This window comes from Tachyglossus aculeatus, chromosome 14 (assembly GCF_015852505.1).
Source record: "Tachyglossus aculeatus isolate mTacAcu1 chromosome 14, mTacAcu1.pri, whole genome shotgun sequence".
Classification (NCBI taxonomy): domain Eukaryota; kingdom Metazoa; phylum Chordata; class Mammalia; order Monotremata; family Tachyglossidae; genus Tachyglossus; species Tachyglossus aculeatus.
In genome coordinates, this window is record NC_052079.1 from 8,056,426 (window position 1) to 8,081,823 (window position 25,398).

The 25,398-nt window shown below is 40.8% G+C and overlaps 1 protein-coding gene across 2 annotated transcripts in view; it reads right to left on the minus strand.

The window, feature by feature from the left end:
- The window catches only part of LRFN5 (leucine rich repeat and fibronectin type III domain containing 5), a 101,674-nt gene that overhangs the window by 9,489 nt on the left and 66,787 nt on the right, over positions 1-25,398 (minus strand). For both annotated transcript variants that reach the window (XM_038756619.1, XM_038756620.1), the window contains 2 exons: positions 4,890-6,297; positions 3,454-4,166 (listed from right to left, as the gene is read on the minus strand). In XM_038756619.1, the coding sequence (XP_038612547.1) occupies positions 3,454-4,166; positions 4,890-6,277 (2,101 nt within the window). In that variant the 5' untranslated portion in view covers positions 6,278-6,297. The remainder of the gene's footprint in view (positions 1-3,453; positions 4,167-4,889; positions 6,298-25,398) is intronic.

Consider the following 25,398-nt stretch of genomic DNA (forward strand, 5'->3'; position numbering starts at 1 on the left):
TTAAAACTGTGAGCCCCTTGTGGGGCAAGGACTATGTCCAACCCAATTACCTTGTATCTACCCCAGCACTTAGTACAGTGCCTGGCACATAATAAGCACTTAAATGCCACAACTATTATTATTATTAACTGGGGGGTCATGAGGAAGGAGAAGATAGAATTTCTTAATTCTGTGGCATGTTTTCTCTCTATCTCCTCTCTCCCCCATCCTTTTCCTGGCCTAGAGCTTAGCCCTTTTTTTAACTTACCTTGTAGAGAATGTATACTTCTTTTAACTTAGGTAAGAAAAAGCAATTTCCTTCCAATTCTACCAAAATAAAATCCCTGGGTATTTTCATCTTAATTGAAAGCTCCATTTAAAACAGGGATGCTATCCTGTTCAATCATCTTGTATCTCCCCAGAATCTTAGCATGCAATATGAGCTTGATAAATACCATAATTAGTATTTTAAAAAGAAATATCAACCATTTCCTAGTGTGGTCTCAGCCATCTAGGAAGCTTCATGAACAGCCTTACCTTTAGATCCTTGTGTGACAGGGACTGGGTCCCTCCTCTGTTCTGTATTTTCCAAGCACCTAGTACAGTGCACTGAATCTAGTGGGTACCAATAAATGCCACTACTAATACTCTTACATACACCAAAGCCACCTCAAGATATGCTAAGAATGATCAATTGTTCTTCATGTTATAGTGGACTTCCCTTTCCAGATGCAAGATAATCTGTGGCTACCTTGGGTTTGTAATAGGGGAGACAAGCAGATGATATAGATTAAAAACACAAATCAGGTGCTATTTGCACGCTGAAAACCACCTACTTCTTCCAAGCTCTGTCCACTCATTTCCTACTAAAAATCTCCCACTTCTTTAGCCCCCAATTGTAAAATGAAAATTTGGCAGCTACAGCAGGCAATAAAACAACTATATGCCATCTTAAAACACATCAGTGGGCAATATTATTAAGGCAAAACCATATCCATTTTCAAGGTTTCATTGCCAAGTTGACTCCTTATTTAATGAGAATTCTAACCAGCATTTCTTTTTTAAATAAGCAGACCAAGGTTTCAGTGAAGCCTAATTCTTTTTCTGCTGGATTGTGAATAATCCTAGAAAATCCAAGTTAAATATTTTTTGGCTTTATTTTGTCAGTCTGATTTGTTAGTATTAATAAATGTTAAATATTCAAGCATATCTATTTTAGATGCAGTAGCTACAGAAACTACTTAGCTGATAGGAGCCATTTATAGTAGCTGACAAAATATTTCACCAAAAGGACAAAAATACATTTTTGTTCTATTCCAGGGGAAATTATTTTTTAATGGCTTAGATCTCTATTGGCAAATATTTACGTATCACCCAGTAAGCTGTTAGACCTCTACCGGGTCAAAATGCTTTCTTTCCATTTTCAACTTTAACTTAAAAAAAGTATTTAAAAAAAACAAAAAACAAAAACATAGTAAGTCAAACCAGAAGGCACTCCATACAAATAACGTGCTGAGTCACACACTTCACGGGAGGAAACTAAACAGGTTTGGGAAGCTGTATTAACTCTTCAGACAACAACAACAACAACAACAAAAATAATGTCATTGGTTAAGTGCTTCCAATGTGCAAAGCACTGTTCTACTGTTCAGTGCCCTTAAGAGGCACTCACTACCAGGGACTCCACTGGCAAGAAAGAGTTAACTCGGCTTTTTCCCAGGCGACAGATTTACTTCCACATCCTATTCGGAGTCATTTAGCGTGATTTTGGGTGGGTGTGACATTTTCACCATTTCTCAGGCCAGAATTAATAATGATGGCATTTATTAAATGCTTACTACGTGCAAAGCACTGTTCTAAGCCCCGAAGCACTGTTCTAAGTGCTGGGAAATGCGACAGTTATGCAATCGAGGTGGTGGTCTCACGGAACTGATGGCATTCTGCCGTAACTTTTGTGAGAGCAGGGATATTCATTCAATGATATTTATTTATTGAGCGCTCTCTGCCTGGTACAGTGCTCTTACCCTAACTAACCCTAACCCTCACCAATAAATGCTACCGGTTGACTGATTCGATTCTAACCAGTCAAGCATACTTTCACCAATCCCACCATGTCCTATGGCTAAGATGTTTGATCTGGTGTTCAATCTACAACTCAGTGCATCTGCCCTTGGCTGTTGCATCAGAATCTGGTCCCCATTATATCATACCACCATCAGATGGGACATGTCCATGATTAACTGTCCTTAATACAATGGATGTTTCTTAATTGAATTCCATCATGGGTTTTAGTTCCAGTGCTAATTAAATCCATAGAAATGCGATACAAATGTTAAAATATGGATATGGGAAGCATTCCAAAGAAATGAAATCTGTTATAGCATTTTTTTCTGTTATATTTTCAACTGGGATTAAAATCAAAGTTTTATTGTATAAGAAGCCTAAGTGTTTGGATTTCTGCCTTCCTCATTCGTATTCACAGGTCGTACATAAAACCTGTGCATGACCAGGCAGATGTGTTTAGATTAGGAGGTCATAGCTCTACTCCTGTATCTTAGAACCAGGCCCGGATTTGTAACGAAAAGCTAGTGGAAGTGTAAATTCTTCTTCCTTTATCCCTGAAAAATTAGGAATGATCAATGAAAATTATCCCAGTTGCACCAGGGATTCTGGAGCAAGAATGTTGCTTAGATGGGTACTTACTTTAACACTGACTGGGTGTACTTATGGAATATTTTATTTTACACAACATAACAACACAGAGTGGTTGTTTTGTACAGCACTTGCCTGAGAAGAAAGGTAACATCACTGTCACTTTAAAGAAATACCGTTGGGTCATTTAAAAAAAATATTGATTTACTGATTTATCCATTAAGTGGTCTTTTGTAAGGTTGGAGAAAATGAAATTTTCTTTATGAAAGGCTTTTTTCTATGAGAACATTATTTTTGTTTACCGCTACCACAGAACCAGGAAGCCAGACCTAGAGTAGAGAAGGCACTGGTGTTCTTTCATGCTTTTTTATTTTACGCTCCCCAAATCATGTCTATCTTTAAATGTTGCCACCGGTTGGTATAGGTACATATGTTTGTATACACATATGGAAATATACTAGAAACCTTTTGACTTCAAGGCTTATCACAATCTTTGGCGTAAAAGCCAGAAATCGGTGAGACAATTCTGGAATTCCAAATTCGTATGAGGGAGTTCCCAAAGAATTGATATTTTTTTCCATAAAAAAGCAGGTCACACAGTGCTTTCCAATATCCACTCAGAACTCGAGAGAGTTGCTTTTCCACTATCTATGTCAGAATTGACTGACTGAATTAGCATCCAATTCATAGACATGCTCCTCTTAGGCCAAAATCCACCTGTGTTCTGGGAGTTAACACAACAAGGGTATTCCACTAATTCTCTGTTCAGAGAGTAACTGCGCTTTGCTCTGGATCTGTCAGCAGGCAAAGTGAGAAACTTACTTGGCTTTGATTGTGCTCTTTTATACATGGGTGCCTCTTTCACTGAATCAGGAGGGCGACTAGCTAACTGCAGGGCAGTGGAGTTATTCCTGTTAGTGTTTTGGGACTCGGCATTTGTGGCGGCTTCGTTCTGTGGCTCGTTGCTTGGCTTGGATCCAGGCTTTCTTTTCTGCTTTGGGGGCCCAGAAGTACTTGAAGTCCAGGGATGAGGCAATGCAGAGGTAGTGGTACAAGAGTCCTGACTGGAACACACGTCTGACGATTGAGTCCCACTGTCACTAGGAACTTTACAACACTGGCTGTTCTCTTCATGTCCTACAGCTTGTTTGGAAACAGATGGGGGCATGGCTCCACCGCAGCCTTGCGTCTGAGCCCCGTTCGTCTGAGAATACACATTGCTCACCTTGGTCACCTTGTGCTGACCGTTGTTATTACAGACCTTATAGCGGATCATCAGAATGATGATGAAGACCAGTACGGAGGCCACTATAATTCCACCAATTATAATAATCATCGTCCCCCCTAAAAACTGAGACTGCATGAAATGGCAACGGACGTAATCCTGTTCTGTCGTAAACTGGATGCAACCCACGACTCTTGTGGCAGTGAGAGAAGTGATGCCATCATCATATATTGCCAAGACACACAAGTCATAGACAGTCCCAGCAGCCAGGTTATTGACAAGAAAGGTTTTGCTTGTAGGAGGTATCATTCTGGGGACAATGGAATACAAAGAAAAATCATCACGGTTTCTGCTCTCGTTATCTAGCAGCGATTATGAAAAGGAAGCACTTAGAGATCGGCGACCCTGGAGACTGGCCCGATTTGGTATGTACCCAATTAAAATGGCTCCAATCCAGAATCGGATGGAGCCTACCGTATATTAGTGGCGTCTGCGGCTTTCATCGACAAACCTACTGGTCACGGGGATTGGTAAAGCCAAGCTTCTAATAAGAGCCGGTGCTGAAAAACATTTCTAACTAATTGGTGTGAAAAGTGTGGTGGTTACGTTGCCTGACTCTCGGATAAATCCATCTGACCCACAGACCAAAGCAGAGCCAGACTGGCAGTCGAGAGGAAACACCACCAAATATAGCATCAGAGGGTCAAAGTAGACATTTACAAAGCATTTTTTTCAGTTGTTTCAAAAGAGGGAGGCGGTTAAGAGTCCTTTAACTTGCCTGACTACACTTGATAATCAGATTACCATAGGGACAATTGAGAGTCCATCCCAAAATAACAGGATGCTAAATAATTCTGCTAGATATGTTCACCTTCCTTGTCATTTGCACTCAGGCTGAATAGCTGTATGAGGCCTAGAGTCTAGAGTACCAAATCTCTCCTCGATTAAACAGAATCCGGTGATGCACTGGCAATCCAGGCACCCAAACTCTACCAGCAAGGATACAGAATGTGTTCAAATAAACCGGTCTTACCTGTAAACAAGTGAGTCATCATAAGTACCGTTGTATTGGATTTGGAACATACGGATCCCGGGGATATTCCTCTGAAAGTTAAATTTGAGCAGCGCGGTCGACGACGTCGCTTCTGCCACGACCACCTTTTTATCTTGGCTGATTTTGGTATCCCCGTTAGCGCTACTGGCGTTGGAACCCGACTTGGTGGAGGTGGAGATGTCGGAGGAACCGGGGTCAGGCTCATGGATGTGATTTGTACTGTTCAGCAAGTGAGGAAGTTTGATTATATGAAGATCCACCGACTGCGTTGCTTCCCCGGCGGGATTGGAAGCGATGCAGGTAAAAGAACCTGTATCCTTAACGGTCGTGATGAGAATGTCCAGGGTTCCGTTGTCGTACACGAGAGACCGCGTGGCATTGGAGATAAGCTTTCCCTCCGGAGAGATCCAGTGGATTGCCGGTTCCGGGTCCCCACGGGCCTTGCACCTCAGGGCGGCCCTCTGACCCTCCAGCACCCTCAGCTCGTGCGTGTGCCTAGTGATGAGCGGAGGCTCACACAGAAACTCTTCCTCTGGGATGGACCAAAAGTAGCGCCCGGATAAGAGCGCCGGAGAGGCGCAGGTCTCCAGGTCATCTTCCCTCGAGAGGCGCCTCAGCCACAGCAACTCGCAATTGCAGTGCAGGGGGTTGCCACCGAAGCTTAGCGCGAAGGTGGACGGGCTGATGATCCCTGAGGTGGCCAGGACCTGAGCTCGCTGAAAGAGCGGATCAGGCGGCAGCTTCTGCAATTTATTGGACGTGACGTCTAACCTCGTCATCTTATGCAAGTGGGAGAAAGTTCCCTTGGGAATATGGTCGATCATGTTGTGGTCCAGGCTGAGGGTGTGCAAGCTCACCATCTTCTCCACGGCATCCCAGGGGATGGTCTCCAGGTTGTTGTAAGACAGATCCAGTTCCTCCAGGGCCAGGACGTCGTCGAAGGCCGTGGAGGAAATTAAAGTCAGCTGGTTGTTGTTAAGTATCAAATGGTGGAGGTTGGAAAGTCCGCTAAACATGTCGTCGGTGATCTTAGTCAATCGGTTGCTATTCAAATGCAGGGCCCGCAAATTGCGCAAGTCAGCAAATGCGTGGGGGGTAATAAAACTGATTGTATTCCGGGAAAGGGTAAGGTCAACCAAGCTGGTCATGTTGGCAAAATCTTTCCGCTTAATATTTGTAACAAAATTGTCAGCCAATCGCAGTTCCACAGTTCTTCTGTCAATATTGGGTGGGACAAATAACAGCCCTTTCTTGGCACAGAGGGTTGCGAGATTAGGAGACAAAATCTGACAGACACAACGTTTGGGGCAGATCTGTGCTCTCACTGCTATGCCAATGAACAGCAGATATAAAAGCAGTTTTTCCATTGTAGATCAGGTTTAAGAGCCTAGAAAAAAAAGGGAGACAACAACTCTGGTTAATACCTGGAAAGTTAGTGCTTTTATGTCTGACTGAACAAAATTTAGATAAATGAAAACATAGGAACTTAAAGAAACAAGAAAAACACTGGCTAGATGAAATACATGGGCGAAAAGCGGAATCATTACCAAATGGCGTGACTAAATGATTTGAAGTCTTCTTCAATTTTAACGCTAGTAGGCTAGATTGCAAGTACCATGAGGGCATGGATTGTGTTCTACCAACTCTATTGCTCTCTCCTAAGTGCTTAGTAGTGTGTCCTGAACAGAATGAGCACTCAATAAATACTACTGATTTGTTGATTAAAGCCCCGTTGATACTGCCTTATTGAAATTTATTGAAATCACATAAAACTGTTTTTCTCACACAAATTCCAGTATATTTTTAGAGTCCAAAGAGAATGCAAATATTCTGCTAGTCAAAAATTTTAGTATTTACATTTCACTTAAACTGAAATGCTGGGTTTGATTATTTTTGTGTAAAAGAACAGATAGAAAAGTTCATTAAAAGTCTCTCAGACATCAATTGGCTCTTGAAAATGAAATTTTGATGATGTGCGAGGAAAGGGTCGTATGCATGAAATTACCTGAACTGTAATTTCCGAGGAAAAGGAGGTGTACAATATGAGTGGAATTTGAACAAAATGAAAACCTCAGATCATTAGTAGAACAACAGCATGAATAGCTTCACCCCCAAATCAAATACATTATGATTCCTAGTGGGAGCTTAGATTTCCTTTTTTTTTCTAGTCCAATACCAAAAGGCAAAGAGACTGACGGGTATTCAAATGTATTTCCCAAAGTGTTTCTTTGGAATGTGTTTTAAAACGGTATATAAATGACCAGAGGAAGAAATAGAACGAACACCCTCAGGGTGTTCAAGATTTAACTTCCACCGATTCCCAAGATAGATTCGTCACAGACACGATGGACTGGGGTATTAATAAATATAACTGAACAAATCATGACTAAAAAATCTTAGTTTTGACTTCACTTACCACGTCATCCAGACCTATGAAGCCAAAGAAAATAATAGAGAAACCCCTGTGGTGGGTGGGTGGATATATCATTACTTTTTCCCTAAGATTGACACAAGCATTTCCCAACTCACCAGGACTTTGATAGCTTGTAGGCGGTTTCAGAAGTCCATGGGGAAAGGTAGGATTTTGAAATGAAGTACACAGTGGTGCTGTTTTACAGGCTCACCCACTACGAAGCACTGATAATGAATGACTAATTCTGAGACTATCAGAGATAATAGTAAAGGCAGCATCTCTCTGAGAAGTCCTATTTTGGTTAAATCATGATCCTGTAATAGAGAGAAACCATTGAGTCAAAGCTCATTATGCTCCCTTTTTGAAGCAGCGAGGGTAAAATGGTGATTGTTTATTTATAACTTCAGAGTAGGGGTTCTGACTCAGCTTAATAGACATTCTATTGCAATTCCTAAGACAATATTTATACCTCTAAATGTAGGCATACCTATTTTGTCAATCAATTTTCATTTGGATTCATCTGTGATCCATTTCCAAACAAACAGCGTTTATATCATCAAGTCCAGGAAATGGTTCTCCAGCTGGGAACTGATCTTTTAGCCAGCGGCTATAGCCAACCATATGCTCAAGAATATCAGTATTTATCTGACAATTAGAAAAGGATATAAAAGCAAATTCATTTTCTATAACCAGCTGAGAGTATAATTTATTCTTCTTAGAAACCAATAGCAAGCCAATCTATACAGTTAACAAATAGTTATTTGGTGACTTCAGTTACAGAGGGACAGTCTTACACAACAAATGCAACAATTCAATTACTTCCATTTTTGTCCAATCTTATGGGGTGGTTCTCAATCTTGGATTAGTCATTCCAGATTAGGTTCCACTATCATGACTGAAACTCTTTTTCTATTACTTGCGGGAATTTTAAAAAATATTCATTCATTCATTCAATCAATCAATTGTATTTATTGAGCGCTTACTGTGTGAAGACCACTGTACTCAGCTCCTGGAAAGTACAATTTGGCAACAAATAGAGACAACCCCTACCCAACAACGGGCTCACAGTCTAGAAGGGGGGAGACAGACAACAAAAAAAAAGTAGACAGGCATCAATGTCATCAATATAAATAAATAGAATATATACATAAATTACCCCTTCCAAAAAATTTCTAGTCTCTACTTTATGGCTTTCATGTAATGAATTTCAAAAGGCTGTATTTCTGAAGATGGGTGTTAAAATTACTAAAATAACCAAGGAAAATGCTTTGGAAATTTAAACAGAATGGCAACATACAAAGGTAGACTCGAGGTTGGAGAAGAAAGAGATTATTATTGATTCCGCTTAATTACTACCGTATAAACCTGACTTAGTTCATTATTTTTATATTTCCCTTAGCTATGGTTTCTCTAGGTTTCTCTATTGTCCAATAAGCATACCTGTCTTCCCATCCAAATATACACCCAAATATACTTTGATCAGTTTACCTTTGCAATTCAATAACATACCTCAATTCTACATGCATACACAAAAGAATGCAGATTTTAAAAAATCATCTTTACCCAAATAAGGGCTAACTAGATTTCAACTACCAGATTGAGGATAAAAATCAGAAAGATGGGCCTTCTAGGCCCCAACCTGAAGGACAGGTAGAGCCTACTAGAGCCACATTTGGGTGTGAGGGGGCAGGTAGTCTTACAGCAGAATTTTTGGTAAGATAGGTAACCACAGCTGGTGCACATTCTCTGACCCACCCCTCCAAGAGCAATCAAAACCTGTGGGGAGGGAATAGTGTCTGTTATGTTGTTATATTGTACTCTCCCAAGCACGTACTACAGTGCTCTACACACAGTAAGGACTCAATAAATATAACTGACTGACCTGACCCCAGGCTATGGCTGGGGCATTTCACTCAGCAAATACCATAACTACTTTAACCCACTGTCTTAAATCAGTGAATTTAGAACTGTAAGGCTGATTCTCCTCAGAAACCAGCTGAATGGGGCTATTGGCCTAGGAAGTGATGTGACTTAACAATCAATAGTAGTATTTATTGAGTGCTTACTGTACTAAGCACTTGAGAGAGTATGGAACATCAGAGTTGGTAGACAGGTTCCCTACCCACAACGAGCTTAAAGTCTACAGGGGGACACAGACATGAAAAGAAATAAGTAATTTATAAATATTTACATAAGTGTTTTGGATGTACATAAGTACTAAGACTACGTTACATTTGCCTGTTTGGTTTATGAGGGAGATTATTTGGGAATTGAATCAGTCTTTCTCCATTTCCTGTTGGGGCTTGAAACAGCATTCTGGGAAATTTGAACTAGCGCTCTTCTCATAGTCTCATTTTTGGCTTTATGTAACAATGGATCTCCAATGTTCAGTTACCTATGGTTCTGCTAACAGAGATTGAAGAATCTCAATCAGTTCATCACCATTTTCCAGGTGGAATTCACTCATTCATTCATTTAATCACATTTACTGAGCGCTGTGTGCACAGCACTGTACTAAGCGCTTGGGAAGTACAAGTCGGAAACATATAGACATGGTCCCTACCCAACAACAGGCTCACAGTCTAGAAGGGGAGTGTAGAGCACTGAATCAGGTACTTGGGGGCATAAATACTAAAGAAAAGATTTGGTCCCTGTTTTTGAGTATGGCTTTGAGCACACTATTCACGTACATATCTGTAACTGATTTATATTAGTATGTGTCTCCCCCTCTAGACTGTTAACCTGCTGAGGGCAGGGACCATGTCTACCAACTCCACTGCATTATACTCTCCTACAAACTTGGAACAGTACCCTGCACTCACTGGGAGCTCAATAAATACCTTTGATTGGTTACATTCTAATGGAGCATAAGTGAATGGGGGTTGATAGACTGAGATTGCACTACTGAATCTGAGCAACTCTTGCTACAAGTAGATCCTGGAAGAAAAGGTAAGCTGGAATCTAAAATTAAGCAGGGGCATAGTAGAGGTGGAAGCGACTCAATTTCTTCTACATAAAATTTAGAGGAAAAGATCTAAGAAGCAGCGTGGCTTAGTGGAAAGAGCACAGGCTTGGGAGTCAGAGGTCGTGGGTTCTAATCCTGGCTCAGCCACTTACCAGCTTACCACACTTACCAGTGTGATTTTGGGCAAGTTCCTTAACTTCTCTGCACCTCAGTTACTTTATCTGTAAAATGGGGATTAAGACTGTGAGCCCCATATGGCACAACCTGATTACCTTGCATCAACCCAGTACTTACAGTGCTTTGCACATAGTAAATGCTTAAGATACCATTATTATTATTATTATTATTATTATTATTATTATTATTATTATTATTATTATTATTATTATCTAAGAGAACAGTGAGACCAGATGTTGAAGTTTCAAGGACCCAGGGTTGGGTGGGGAGCGGGCAGGGGGGATGAGTGAGAGAGAGAGAGAGAGAGAGAGAGAGAGAGAGAGAGAGAGAGAGAGAGAGAGAGAGAGAGAGAGAAAGAGAGAAAAGACAAGCAAAAAGTCGAATTCATAACTTTTAAATCCAAAATCTGGGTGGGGGCGGGAAGTTCCGGCAACCCTCCCCCAGAACGTCTGCAAAAACTGGCACCATCTGGAAGCTTTTAAAACATTGAACAAAATACATTTCCCTTTGTCGTTTTCTTTTTTTACTTTGTTTCCAATTCTGGTAGGAAGGTGAAAAGTTGAAAGCCTCTTTATGTGGGGTTAAACAACCAGGGTGCAGTCTTCCAACTCTGCTAGCCAACGTGATGCTTTAATTTCCCTCGTATCATCCTTTTTATGGGCTCAGGTCTCTCTACTGCAACTAGCCCTGTGGTTCTGGCTTATCTGATGCTTCCTAATGACTCTCACCCTAAGTTTCCTTCTTTTGCTTATTTCTCTTTTTAATACCCCGACCTAGAAGCATAATTGCTGCCTTAGGTAGGTCATTTCATGTCCAGGGCAAGCTTGATCATTCAAGCCTTTCCTTTCTCCCTCTTTCCTAGCTGACAGAAACAAGGCAAAGCAACCCAGGGATATAGAATTGTATTTAACTAACAGATTTCCCTATTGGAAGTGGGGGATGGAGGGGGAGGAGGAGGTGTCAATCTGTCCTTTGCTTCTCTCATCTATCCTCACTTGCTGGAGTGTGTGTTCAGGGGAGGAGAGGCTGGGGCTGGGGGAGGGGGACGTGGAGGGGATCACTGCTGCCCAAATCATTTTTACACAAAACTGTTCACTCTATATTTCTCCACTCCTTAAGAACTTCCAATGGTTGCCCATCACCTCCACGTCAAACAGGAATTACTTACCATTACTTTGGAAAGCAACCCCCTTACCCCCAACCTTACCTTCCTGATTTCCTACTACAACGCGGTCCACACGCTTCACTTCTCTAACACCAACTTACTCACTGTACTTCAATCTCTTCTATCTTGCCGCTGACCCTTTACCCACGTCCTCCCTCTGGCCTGGAATTCCCTCCCCCTCAGTTTATGAAAGACCATCACTCTCTCCACCCTCAAAGCCTTATGAAAATCACATCTCTTTTGAGAGGTCTTTTCCAGTTAAACCCTCTTTTCACCTACCTTTTTCTTATGCATTACCTCTGCACATGGGTCTGGATCTGCACTCTTAGACACTTGATATTTACGTCACGCTCAGCCCCATGGAACTTATGAGAAGCAGCATGTCTCAGTGGAAAGAGCACGGGCTTTGGAGTCAAAGGTCGTGGGTTCAAATCCTGGCTCTACCAATTGTCAGCTGTGTGACTTTGGGCAAGTAGCTGCTTGGCTCAGTGGAAAGAGCCCAGGCTTTGGAGTCAGAGGTCGTGGGTTCAAATCCCGGTTCCTCCAACTGTCAGCTGTGTGACATTGGGTAAGTCACTTAACTTCTCTGGGCCTCAGTTACCTCATCTGTAAAATGGGGATTAAAACTGTGAGCCCCCCGTGGGACAACCTCATCACCTTGTAAACTCCCCAGCGCTTAGAACAGTGCTTCACACATAGTAAGCGCTTAACAAATGCCATTATTATTATTATTATGTACATAACTATAATTTATTTATATTCAATCAATTGTATTTATTGAATGCTGTATGCAGAGCACTGTACTAAGAGAAGCAGTGTTGCTCAGTGGAAAGAGCCCGGGCTTTGGAGTCAGAGGTCATGGGTTCAAATCCCAGCTCCGCCAGTTGTCAACTCTGTGACTTTGGGCAAGTCACTTAACTTCTCTGTGCCTCAGTTACCTCATCTGTAAACTGGGGATTAAGACCGTGAGCCCCACGTGGGACAACTTGATCACCTTGTATCCCTCCTCCCAGGGCTTAGAACAGTGCTCTGTACATAGTAAGCACTTAATAAATGCTATTATTATTATTAATTATTATTATTATTATTATGCGCTTGGGAGAGTACAATATAACAGAGTTAGTAGAAACGTTCCCTGACCACACTGAGCTCACAATCTATAAGGGGAGACAGGCATTAATATAAATACATATATAATGGATATGTACATAAGTGCTGTGGTGCTGAGGTGCGGGTGAATAAAGAAAGCAAATCATGATTACTAAGAAGGGAGTGGGAGAAGTAGAAATGAGGGCCTAGGCAGGGAAGGCAACTAGGAGGAAATGTGTCTTCAATAAGGCTTTGAAGGTGGGGAGAGCAATTGTCAGATACGAAGAGGGAAGGTGTTCCAGGCCAGTGGCAGGATGTGGGCGACAGGTAAGTAGTGAGATAGATGAGATATAGGTACAATGAGTAGGTTGGCATAGAGGAGCGAAGTGTGTGGGCTGGGTTGTAGTAGGAGAGCAGCCAGGTGAGGTAGGAGTGGGCAAGGTGATGGAGCGCTTTAAAGATGATTGTATTAACGTCTGTCTCCCCTTCTTAGAAACTTTAAACTCCTGTGGGCAGGGAACAGGACCACTAATTCTATTGTGCTGTACTATCCCTTAGTACAGTGATCTGCACAGAGTAAACAATCACTACAATTGTTGATGCCTGTCTACTTGTTTTTTGTTGTCTGTCTCCCCCTTCTAGACTGTGAGCCTGTTGCTGGGTAGGGATCGTCTCTATCTATTGCCAAATTGTACTTTCCAAATGCTTAGTACAGTGATCTGCACAAGGTAAGCACTCAATAAATATGAATGAATGAATGATTTTTCAGTTGTGTTCTGGTGCCCTTTTTGTCATAAAAGATGGAAACATTATAAGTGGATGATTTTATTCAGACTTAATATTTGTAGGCCCCTTTTGGCAGATGCATAAAACTGTGATTCTAGAAAAGGGGATTCTGCTTAGTATACTCTTCTGTATTATTTAGCATACCAAACTCAATGACTCCTCCTGTTTGAAGGCAATTTAGCCTCTGGAGGGCCAGGATCCATTCATAACTTCTACCTGGGAAATTTTTTTTTTTAGCATTTAGTTCTGTTTAGTTACCAGGGTGACTCTTGGAAGACATTCAATCCGTTATATGTGGTATTTGTATACTTTGGGCCAACATTTGACTTTGATAACTGAGTGTGGAATTTTGCCAAGTACACTAAGATAAAGAAAATAAACATGGCTATATTAATTCTAAGGGAGTGATATCATCACGAAAAGGTGATTTATGAACAACCTGTTCTAGAAGGAAGTGAATATATTCATAATGTATTAACTTTATTTAGTGTTAACATCTCATCTTTCACGAAGAGACGCTGTGTGCAAGACATGAATTTAGTTTTCTGTGCATTGCTTCTGTCCACTTATTCAGTGCCTCTCTGACCAATCGGTCAGGTGTTTGATTTGACTAATCGTTTTGTCCGGAGGAACATATAGCAACTTTGTAGGTGTGTGGAGGGCAGTCATTAAAGGGAGGAAGGGAAGAATAAACTGGAGAATTACAATATTTCTGTCTGCACTATCTCGTACCTGCCTCTGAATTAGTTATTGATTCAGATGGTGTAGTGGATAGAATGCGGGCTTGGCAGTCAGGAGGTCATGGGTTCTAATCCTGGCTCTGCCACTTGTTTGCTGAGTGACCTTGGGTAAGTCACTTCATTTCTCTGTGCCTCAGTTACCTCACCTGTAAAATGGGGATTGAGACTGTGAGCCCTACATGGGACAGGGACTGTGTCTGACCAGATTTGCTTGTATCCACCCCAGTGCTTAGTAAGTGCTTAACAAATATCGTAATCATTATTATTGTAATGTACCCCATCAACTTCCTTCCCCTTCTCCCAAATATATGTTTCAGAGCCTGAGAAGCTCTTTGATCCAATTAATCAGTGGTATTTGTTGAGTGCTTACTGGGTGCAGAGCACTGTACTCAGCACTTGGGAGAGTTCAACAGAGTTGGTAGACACGATTCCTACGCCCAGAGACCTTAAGGTCTAGAAAGGGAGACAGACATTACAATACTTTTCAGATACGGGAATAGCAGACTTGAAGGATATGTACATAAGTGCTTAGGAAGTGGGGTCAAGGAGTTTAAAGGGTACAGACTAGGTCATGCAAAATGAAGGGCAAATAGGGGAAACGGTGGCAAAAGTAAAAACCCTCACAGCATGAGGCCTCCACAACACCCGCCACAAAAACTGATGGGTGTTGCGGCTATAGAAATGGGTATTCATTCAATTGTATTTATTGAGCACTTACTGTGTGCAAAGCACTGTACTAAGCATTTGGGAGAGTACGTTACAACAGCAGACACATTCCCTGCCCACAGTGAGTACGTCCTGAACTCTGAGGCTCGAGGAACCTGAAAGTCCACTCCTTCTTACTGGTTTTGTTTACTGGATTGTGTTGTTTTAATGTTTCATCATTCCTCCAGTCTCTTCTCCTTACTTATACTCTTAGATTGTGAGCCCCTCAATGACGAGGACCACGTCTAAATCCCACCCTTTTTAAAGGTATCTGTTAAGCACTTACTATATGTCAACAAGCACTGCTAAGGCCTGGGGTAGAAACAAGATAATCAGGTTAGACATGATCCCTGTCCCACATAGGTCAGAGGGAGGAAGACTGAATCCCCATTTTGCACATGAGTTAACAGGCACAGAGAAGTTAATGACTTGCCCAAGGTCACACCTCAGAGAGGTAGAGGAACTGAGATTAGGACCCAGGTCTTCTGACTTCCAACCCTGTGCTCTTTTCACTAGGCAATGCTGCTTTTCTGTGTATTCTTTCCCAGTGTTTAGTTCAGTGCACTAAACACAGTAACTGTTTAATACTATTACTATAGTGGTAATATATTACTTTTTTCTACTACATGGCCAGAGAGAGAGTGTGACCCTTTTATGACTAGTGATGTGGAGGAAAAAGGTATTTTAAAATTATCAAGGGAAACCTGCCCAGATGGGTGTATTTACACGAAATGTCTCAGGACAAGTTATCCTCTATTGATTACCATAAAAATGAGGAGTGGTGTGTTAAGCACTTCATAAAGTCCTTTGCACACAGTAAACACTGAGTAAATAGCATTGATTCATTAGGGTATTTTCCTACAAGTAAACCATTTCCCTTTCATCACTCTCATTATCCTCATCACCATCTTAATGGGAGTAAGATTCACTAACTAAATACATTCAACATGTCTATTAATTCTATTATATTGTACTCTCCCAAGCACTTAGTGCAATGCACTGCCCCAAAAAAGTGCTCAGGAAATACGATGGGCTGATTCCTTGTAGTAGTTTGCCATAGTTCAAGATGATTTTCAAATTTGGGCCAAAAACATTCAGAATTTAGTTATTCTAATTATTTAGAAATAATTATCATTATTTATTGAGTAGATACTACTTGCAGAGCACCTTAATAGGCATTTCAAAATGTTGAATGGAGGAGGAAGAATGATAGATAATAACAATAATAATGTAGTATTTGCAAGTAGTTACTGCGTGGCAAGCATTTTACACAGCACTGGGGTAGATACAAGCTAATCAGGTTCCAAATGGAGGCTCACAGTCTAAGTTGGAGGGAGATTTTATCCCCATTTCAGAGAAGAGGAAACCGGCACATAGAAGTGAATAACTTAAATTTTAGGCTCCTTGTGGAGCTATAACATGTCTACCAACTGCTATACTGTTGGACTATACTCTCCCAAGTGCTTAGTACAGTGTATTTTACATGGTAAGTGCTCAATTCATTCATTCAATTCATTCAATCATATTTATTGAGCATTTACTGTTTGCAGAGCACTGAACTACGCACTTGGGAGAGTATAATACAAGAATGAACACACACATTCCCTGCCCACAGTGAGAGTACAGTCTACAGGGACTAAATAATAATAAATAATAATAATGACAGTATTTGTTAAGCGCTTACTATGTGCCAAGCACTGTTCTAAGTGCTGGGGTAGATACAAGGTAATCAGGTTGTCTCATGTGGGGCTCACAGTCTTAATCACCATTTGACAGATGAGGAAACTAAGGTACAGAGAAGTTAAGTGGCTTGCCCAAAGTCACACAGCAGACAAGTGGCCTAGCAGGGATTAGAACCCATGTCCTTGACTCCCACGCCCGGCTCTTTCCACTAAGCCATGCTGCTTCTCTAAATAAGTATGATTGATTGACTGGTTGAACAAAGCATGCTAGTGAAGGAGCCAGGATTAGAACCCAGGTCTCCTGAATCCCAGTCCCATGCTCTTTCCATTAGGCCATGCTGCCTCTAGCTACCCTACAAAGGATTAATATTATCATAACAGATCTAGAGCAACCTCTTTGTTCCCCCACATTAATCAGTGAACTACAGAAATATGAACTCACAAAGCATAAGATTCACTTTAGGTAATAGCTTTCGCATAAACATTCAGTTGTTAATGGGACTGATCACAAGAGAGAGTTTGGTTTATTTTAATCTTTTCTCAATGGAAGTGAACAGTCAGTGGTATTTTCTGATCATCTACTGTGCTCTAAGCACTTTGTTGAGACCTTGGAATCAAAAGTCTCAATCCTTTTCCATTCAGAGTTGACAATCTAATAGGGAAGACAGGCAGATTTATTTTACTTAGAGATAATGGGAGTGGCGGGAGTATAAGATTACAAGAGCATCATCCTTTGTGCTCATTTAAGCATCAGAAAAATACTGTGAAGGTGGACAATAATAAAGGGTTTAATTTTAAAGGACAAACCCCCCCCATTAGTGTGATGTTTGCTACTTTGAGCCCCTCGATCTGTGAATGGAAATTAAACTACAAGCACCATTACAGAATTGCGATAAAATAGTCTTCCTGATCAGAAACATAAAAAAATGAAAAAGAGTTAGACCAATGTGTTGCCTTGAACTTGGATCAGAAAAAGCCTGTGTATAACCTATAAGCTTTGTAAAAATAATTACTTCAAATCAGAGGGTCCTGCATAGTTTGTGGGAAACCCACTACTGCAATCATTATAATGGTTTGTCTCTAATAAGATTTAGCTACAAATTTAGGATCTTCCATAAAAGGAATGTTTAAAATTGTTAATACCTGCCATCTACATGGATATCAGCACACCCTGAAAATGTGTAAACTCCGGGATTACACAATTGCCTCGAACGAACTTAACTATCACAGTACCTTGGTTTCCTTGTTCATTACATATTTTATCTGCCGCATGCATTCAAATTCTAATTTTCATAACATAATTATAGGTTGCAGGTACATCACAATGGCATATATGACAGTACTTTTACGCAGAGAAGGAAAGATACGATACAGTAATTAACTCACATTTGAAATATTAATTGTAACTTTTCTTCCTTTTACATTTTCTGTAATTGCTTTTGGGAAATAAAGAGGGATTAGTCATTAACCATGATAAACAAGGAGTGAGTACTCCCTTTCTCTGCAAGTGAGACCTTCTGGATTTCTCGGTTTATAGGGCAGAGTTGTCTGAGTCACAATGTGCATGAATTTCCATTCATTCAACCGTATTCATTGAGCACTTACTGTGTGCCGAGCACTTTACTAAATGCTTGAGAGAGTACAATACAACAATAAACAGACATATTCCCTGCCCACAATGAGTTTACAGTCTAGAGGGAAGGAGCTCTGTGTTCTGAGGCTCCCCACTTTGTTACCTTTCTGCATCCCACTGGCTCAGAGACAGCTCCATCTAAGAGTGAAGGAAATGATCAGGCCTGTCTGCCCACAAATGTTGACTATAGGCTGAAACTCCCTCTAGACCGTAAGCATTCTGCGGACAGAAAACATGCCCACCACTCAACCTGTTTGCCCAGTACAGTCCATACAATCCCACAGATTTCACACCTTTCAACACTGGGAGAGCAGAGTTTGTACTAACAAGTCGACAAATGCTTTATTATCAGGCAAGTTGGAAGAATGGGAGGTGCCGACTGCTTACTCAAAAATCAGGGGGATATGCACCGATCATTGAGAGGACTGGAAGACAAGGCACCAAGCCACCATAAAACATGCCATAAAAATACCGGTGCCGCCATTCGAGTGAAAATTCCTGGAGGCAGGAAATGTGCTTTGTGCTTCTGTGGTATTTCTTGAACACCTACCTCAGAGCAGTGACTTCAGTGATTTGAGAATCTTAGGTGTGCTTAAAATTTTCTAATATGTCACTTATCAAAACAAAAAAACATCTAAAGACACAACCAGGTATACATCAATCACTGGCATTTACTGAGCATTTATGCTGTGCAGAGCACTGCACTAAGCTCTTGGTAGAGTACAATACAACAGAGTCATTAGATGTATTCCCTGCCCACAATGAGCTTATACTATAGAGGAGGAGACAAACATTATTATAAATAACTTATAATACAGAATTTATTCATTCATTCAGTTGTATTTATTGAGTGCTTACTGTGTACAGAGCACTGTACTAAGCTCTTGGGAAGTAAAAGTTGACAACATATAGAGACAGTCCCTACCTAACAATGGGCTATTTATATATTGTTCATCTAAAATCTACGGGAAAGTTTTGGAGCTCAAATGGTTAAGCGGCACTAAAGATTCTCTCTCCCCAGATCAAAGACTGTACAAGAAGCAGAGTATTAAGATGAATTACAACTTGATGACCCTAATACAAACTGAGGTCAGATGAAGAGATAATGAAACAGAAATTACTGGCTGGAATTAATCCAGGGAGCAGTGAAATGAAATATCAGATACATCAAAGAGAAATACGTTCTTTTTTATGTATGTCTTAACAGCCCTATTTTCCCCATTTTTATGGGAAAAGATCCACTTGGTGGCACTTACTGTCAGGATCTGATGGGGTTTTGTAATCAGGTTTTCAGTATTTTTGCCTACTGCTTCACAATCAACAAGTGGTATTTATTGAGAGCTTACTATTGCAACCACTGTACTAAACTATTGGAGAGTACAATACAAGAGAATAAGCAGACTAGTTCAATTTGGGATATAGAAATGATGGAAATTGAAAATGTTTCTGCTACGCATAAAACTTTTCAGTAATGTACACATTTCAGAGTACTAATAAAATAACTTGGCCATGATCTTTTATTTTCTTGACTGACGAAACACCATTGAACGCTGTTGGAGGGAAAGTGTCTACCACTCTGTTGAATTTTACTCTCTTAAGTGCTAAATACAGTGCTCTGCCCACAGTAAGCACTCAATAAATACTTGGAAGAGTATAATACCGCAGAATTGGTAGATATGAACCCAGCCCTTACGGAGGTTACAATCTGGGGTGGGGGAATGCATTAAAATAAATTACAGAGGGGAAACAGCAGGGTAGGAGGAAATGTACGTAAGTGCTGTGGTCTGGGGTGAGGTGAGTATGAAAGTGATGTTATGAAGACATCTCCAGTTTGGTTCATTTCAATGCCCATCACGCATCTGACTGGGTGAAAGCCAAGTCCAAGGACCTGGATGGAGTATGATGGGGATTGATACAGGGTGGTCACTGACTGCCCAATATAGGCACTCAACATCTAGTACTGACTGACTGTGATGGCAAAAAGGGACTGCTGCAATATCATTTTCGGTGATAGGGAGTGGATCTCTGAACTCCATAAGGGTCGAAAGACAAAAGTGAAAATAGGTTCAGGAAGTGGCAAACACCAAACATGACAGCATGACAAGGAACAATCAGTTTGTGTGTGCACAACGCAGCAGGAATGTGGTCCTCTTCAGTCTCACACGGATCTGTACGTGAATGAGGGACATCTTGAGTATGAAGGATCATCATCATCATCGATCTATTTATTGAGCGCTTACTGTGTGCAGAGCACTGTACTAAGCGCTTGGGAAGTACAAGTTGGCAACATATAGAGACAGTCCCTACCCACCAGTGGGCTCACAGTCTAAAAGTCTAAAAGAAGTCTAAAAGTCTAAAAGAAGTCTAAAAGAAGGATGACAATACATCTACACCTTAGATGATAATTAAAGGTTTACTGAAAAATAAAAACTTTATCATCCATCCATCCAAAGTGATGCTCTCTTTTGACAAATTTCCTTCTTGAGTTTAAGCAGGTGTTTATAGATAGCAAAGATCTTCACTCTCCAAATGTCTATTTTCTCCATCCATCTTTCCCTGTTGGAGGGTAAGCCCCATTAGGTCAGGGAACATATTCCTTTTTTATTCTGTACTCCCCAAGTGTCCAGTACAGTGCATCTCATTCAAGTGGATGTCCAATAAATATAACTACTATATCTTTCCTAAATAAAGGGGGACTAGAAGGGATGTTTGATACTAATAGGAAGATACAGCACAGGTTTTAGGAGTCAGAAGGACCTGGGTTCTGAAACTGGCTCTGCCATTTGTCTGTTATGTGATCCTGGGCAAGTCACAACTTCTCTGTGTCTCAGTTACCTCATCTGTAAAATGAGGATTAACACTGTGACTATGAGACCCATGTGAGAAATGGACTGTGTCCAATCAGATTAGTTTGTATCTACCCCATAGATTTACATAGTAAGGCTTAACCACAACAACAACAACAAAAATAGAAACACAGGATGAGGTTGTGCATATGACTGGAGTTACAGCAGCAGAATCTGACTAATTTATGAAATAAATATTCTGCATTACTGAAAAATTCACTGAGGACATACTGTGCTGACAGATATTGTCCAATTTAGAAACATGCAGCTCCAAGCAAAAGCAATAAAACCTAACTGAAATTCACCACTAATTGCCCAGAAAAATAAAAGAATGTTTCAAAAATTGTTCTCCTCCCTCTACAACAAACTGTGTCCAGGCCTCTTAGTTGTATTAAGCCAAGTAGAAACCTACATTCTCACACTCACCCACACCTTCTTAACAGTGTCTGTTTGGGGGTGAAAAAGTCAAATGAAATACCATAGAAACCCCAAGGCAAGGAACCTTTACATCCTGAATGCTTAAGTCCCTATTGGCAATGTCTGTGTTTGGTCTATATGCTGGATCTGGGAATACAAATTAAAAGAGAGAGGCCTATTTTTTTTTTTACCTTGCTTACCCTCAGTTCCTTTACTTCCAACCCCTAATTGGACTCCAGAAAGAATATGGGACGGGGGTTGGGCGACCTGGACTCTAATCCAAGCTTTGCCACTGGCCTTTGACCTTGAGCAGGTTACCTAACCTCTCTGAAACTCAGTGAGTCCACTTATAAAATGGAGATATGCTACCTACTCTCCCTTCCCCTTATATCGTGAATCCAGGAGCAGAGATAGGGACTGTCTGAAGTGATTACCTTGTATCTATCCCAGTACTTTGCATGCTGCAAGTATGCAAATGTAAAATAAAAATAGAGCAGAAAGAGAAAAAGCATAAGTAGATAGGGGGTACGGATTTGAAAGTGGCCTCCCTACTCTATTATTCTATCAAGAGTCTTGATATCTCACCATTTTCTGGGTGATTCAGGCTGGATGTGTGGGAAGGGGCTGGGGAGAAGAGAAGGATGAGTTGGAGTCACGGCTGTGGTGGGAACTTGATGTAATAGCAAGACCTAGGACCAACAAACAGGAGATGTCTGGCCCCAGTGCCACAGCTCTATACACGCCAAAATGCTACTCACTCCTCATGCAAAAGGAACTCTAAACTGTATTCCAGTGCTAAAGGATAGCCCACACCACCCTTCTTAACTCAGAAGCAGAACCCACTAAGAGTGTCCCCGAAACCCACAATGCAGCCAACACTGAGCCACAGGTCAGCAAAGTGGCTGAGGGCCCGGAGACCACTACTCCATCTTGAATGCCGATGAAATCAAAACTACAAGAAAGGAGTCACGGCTGAGAGTACAATCATCTATTAATCAAATATGCTCTCCTATTTGAAGAATGTTCCCTGTTGAATATTCTATTTCAGAAGACAAAAAGCATCCTTTAAAAATTAAACAGGTTTGCTTTTATGTGAGCAGCCTCACTAAAACTATTTTTCTTCTACCCTTCCTTGTTGCTTCTTCTCTCTCATCTTCTTCCACCATCTTCCTCACCTTCTCCATCACCTTCATCCTTTCCTATCACCCTCACTCTTCTTCCATCCCCTTTTTCCTCTCCCACCCCTACATCATTATCATTTTAATCTAGAGTGTTTAATCCTGGCATTGCCCTCACAGAGTTTACATTCTAAGGGAAGACAAAACAGACACAAATGCAACCAAGAGGATCGTTTGTGAATCAATAGAGGTGATGCATGTAGTGACTTCCCTCTAGTTCTCCAACATTCTCATCCAATTATCTGTCAGTGGCAGAGAAGGAGACAAACAGATATAAGACTATAGGCAAAAAGAGCACTAACCAGAGTTTGGTTGGCGTGCTAACCTTACACAAATTTCGATCAGGGAAAACAAAATTCTAGAAATAAAAATACTAAATGGATCATGAAGCCCATTTCAGCTCAGTGTGAAATTGCTCTATCATAAAGTAAAATCTACTTCAATGTCTCAATTCTAGTCTGAAATGCCTACTTAAAATTCTTTTCTGATTATGCATAGCCCATAACCAGAACTAATCCTTAGTTTTGGCAGCTGAGGGATTCATCATATAGTGAATTTAATAAGAAAGATGAATTTGAATTCTCCGATAAAGATATTATCTAGTACCCTATGAAACTTTAAAGTTTGTATACATAGTTGGGGTTTCCAAACTCCTGTTGGTAAGGAGTTTCTTACCATGCGGGGATGGGCAAACATTTGAGGTTTTGAGGAAGAGGGGAGATGTGGACTGAGAGGCAGGATACGATAAGCGCTTGGACTAGTCTGGGTGGAGAGGAAGGAGTGATGTTGTGGAAGCAGAGATGACAGAATTTGATGTGAGTCCCATGCGGAGCCAGAACTATGTCTCTCCTGCTTAACCTGTATCTACCCCAACATCTAGAACAGTTTTTGACCCATTGCAAGCTCTTAACACATACAATAATAATTTCTTCATTCAATCGCATTTATTGAGCGCTTACTGTGTTCAGATCACTGTACTAAGTGCTTGGGAAAGTACAATCCAACGATAAACAGTCACATTCCCTGCCCACAAGCTTACAATCTTGTGATACTGTGATAATAGTACTAATAATAACAATAATGAGAGGTGAATCATTCAGACTCCTCCTTCTCACTTGTCTTAACAGCACTCTCATTTCATCAACCTGGGTACCAGAATCGAGTTTCCTTGTCTCCTTGCCTTATTTCCCTACCACAGACAATTTGAAAGGAAAAGGGAAAGCCCATTATACTTGGACTGAGGCTTTGTCAGTGCCCACAGAAAAAATTAGTGCTTTTTAAGTTCCGTTAAGTAAATTGTTGATGTACTATATTGTTTTTGTCCTTTTCAGACTTTGAATCTAAAACAAGTATAAAATCTTAAATGGTCTATAGAAAACCCAAGGGTGTGTAACAAATGGGATGACACAGCATGGCCCCGTGGAAAGGGCATGGGACTGGGAGCCAGGAGATCTGGGTTCCAATTCCTGATCTGCTGCTTGACCTGCTGTGTGACACTACGCAGGCCACTTAACCTCTCTGTGCCCCCATTTCTCTTACCTGCAAATTGGGAATAAGATCCCTGCCCGCCCTACTTAGACTGTTCTACTTTTTTTTATGGTATTAGCTCAACACTTAATATTCACCAGCTACTGTATTAAATGCTAGGGATAGATACAGGCTAATCAGATGGGGCTCACAGTATCAATCCCTATTTCACAAATGAGGGAACTGAGGCACAGAGATTTTAAGTAACTTACCTGATGTCACACAGTAGACAATTGGTGGAATTGGGATGAGAAATAGGGTCCTTCTGATTCCCAGGTCTGTGCTCTATCCACTAGGCCACGTTGCTATGTTGCAATGGGGACTGTGTCTGAGTATCTGGGATTTGGTTATCTGGAAAACACTGTGGCCTAGTGGAAAAAGTCCAGGCCTGGGATTCAAAGGACCTGAATTCTAATTCTGACTCCAACATGAGCCTGCTGTGTGACCTTGGGCAAGTCACTTAACTTCTCTGTGCCTCAGATCCCTTTTCTGCAAAAATGGACACTCAATACCTTTTCTGCCTTCTAGTAAAACTGTGAACCCCATGTGGGCCTGATTATCTTATATCTACCCCAGGGCTTAGGACAGTGCTTGGTACATAGTAGAACCTAACAAATACCACAATTATTGTTATTATCTAGATCAGCAGTTAGTAAGGTGTTTGCACCATAAAAAATGCATTTCCCAATGAAATGTCACACATAAAAAAAAATCCTAGTACAATTCAATTTCCTTGATGAATGGGGTACGTATTGACTGTAGAAAATCTAGCTTGATATTTTCTGCCTCTCTTTTAGAAGTACGATCTACAAACACGGATTTTCTTTTATTGGGTAAGTAGCAATTGTGCTTTCCTCTTACATCCCTTTGTTCATTTGCATTTATATGAACTTGTTGATACAACACTCCTCCTTGTACATCAGTAATAAATGCACAAAGTTATATTTATGCAGCAGTGCTATACAATTATCATCCCAATACACATATTTTGAAGCTGCACTCTTAACTGATCAATTAGTAAATGTTGGTGTTCATTTAAAACATCTAAATTAGTCCTGAGTTTCATGAGCTTCCCAAGGAAGCTGTACACAAAGGAAGCTCGAAGCTCTATGTTTAGAAAAAATGGAACTCCTATTAGTATCTTGCTCCAAAACGTTCACTTTAC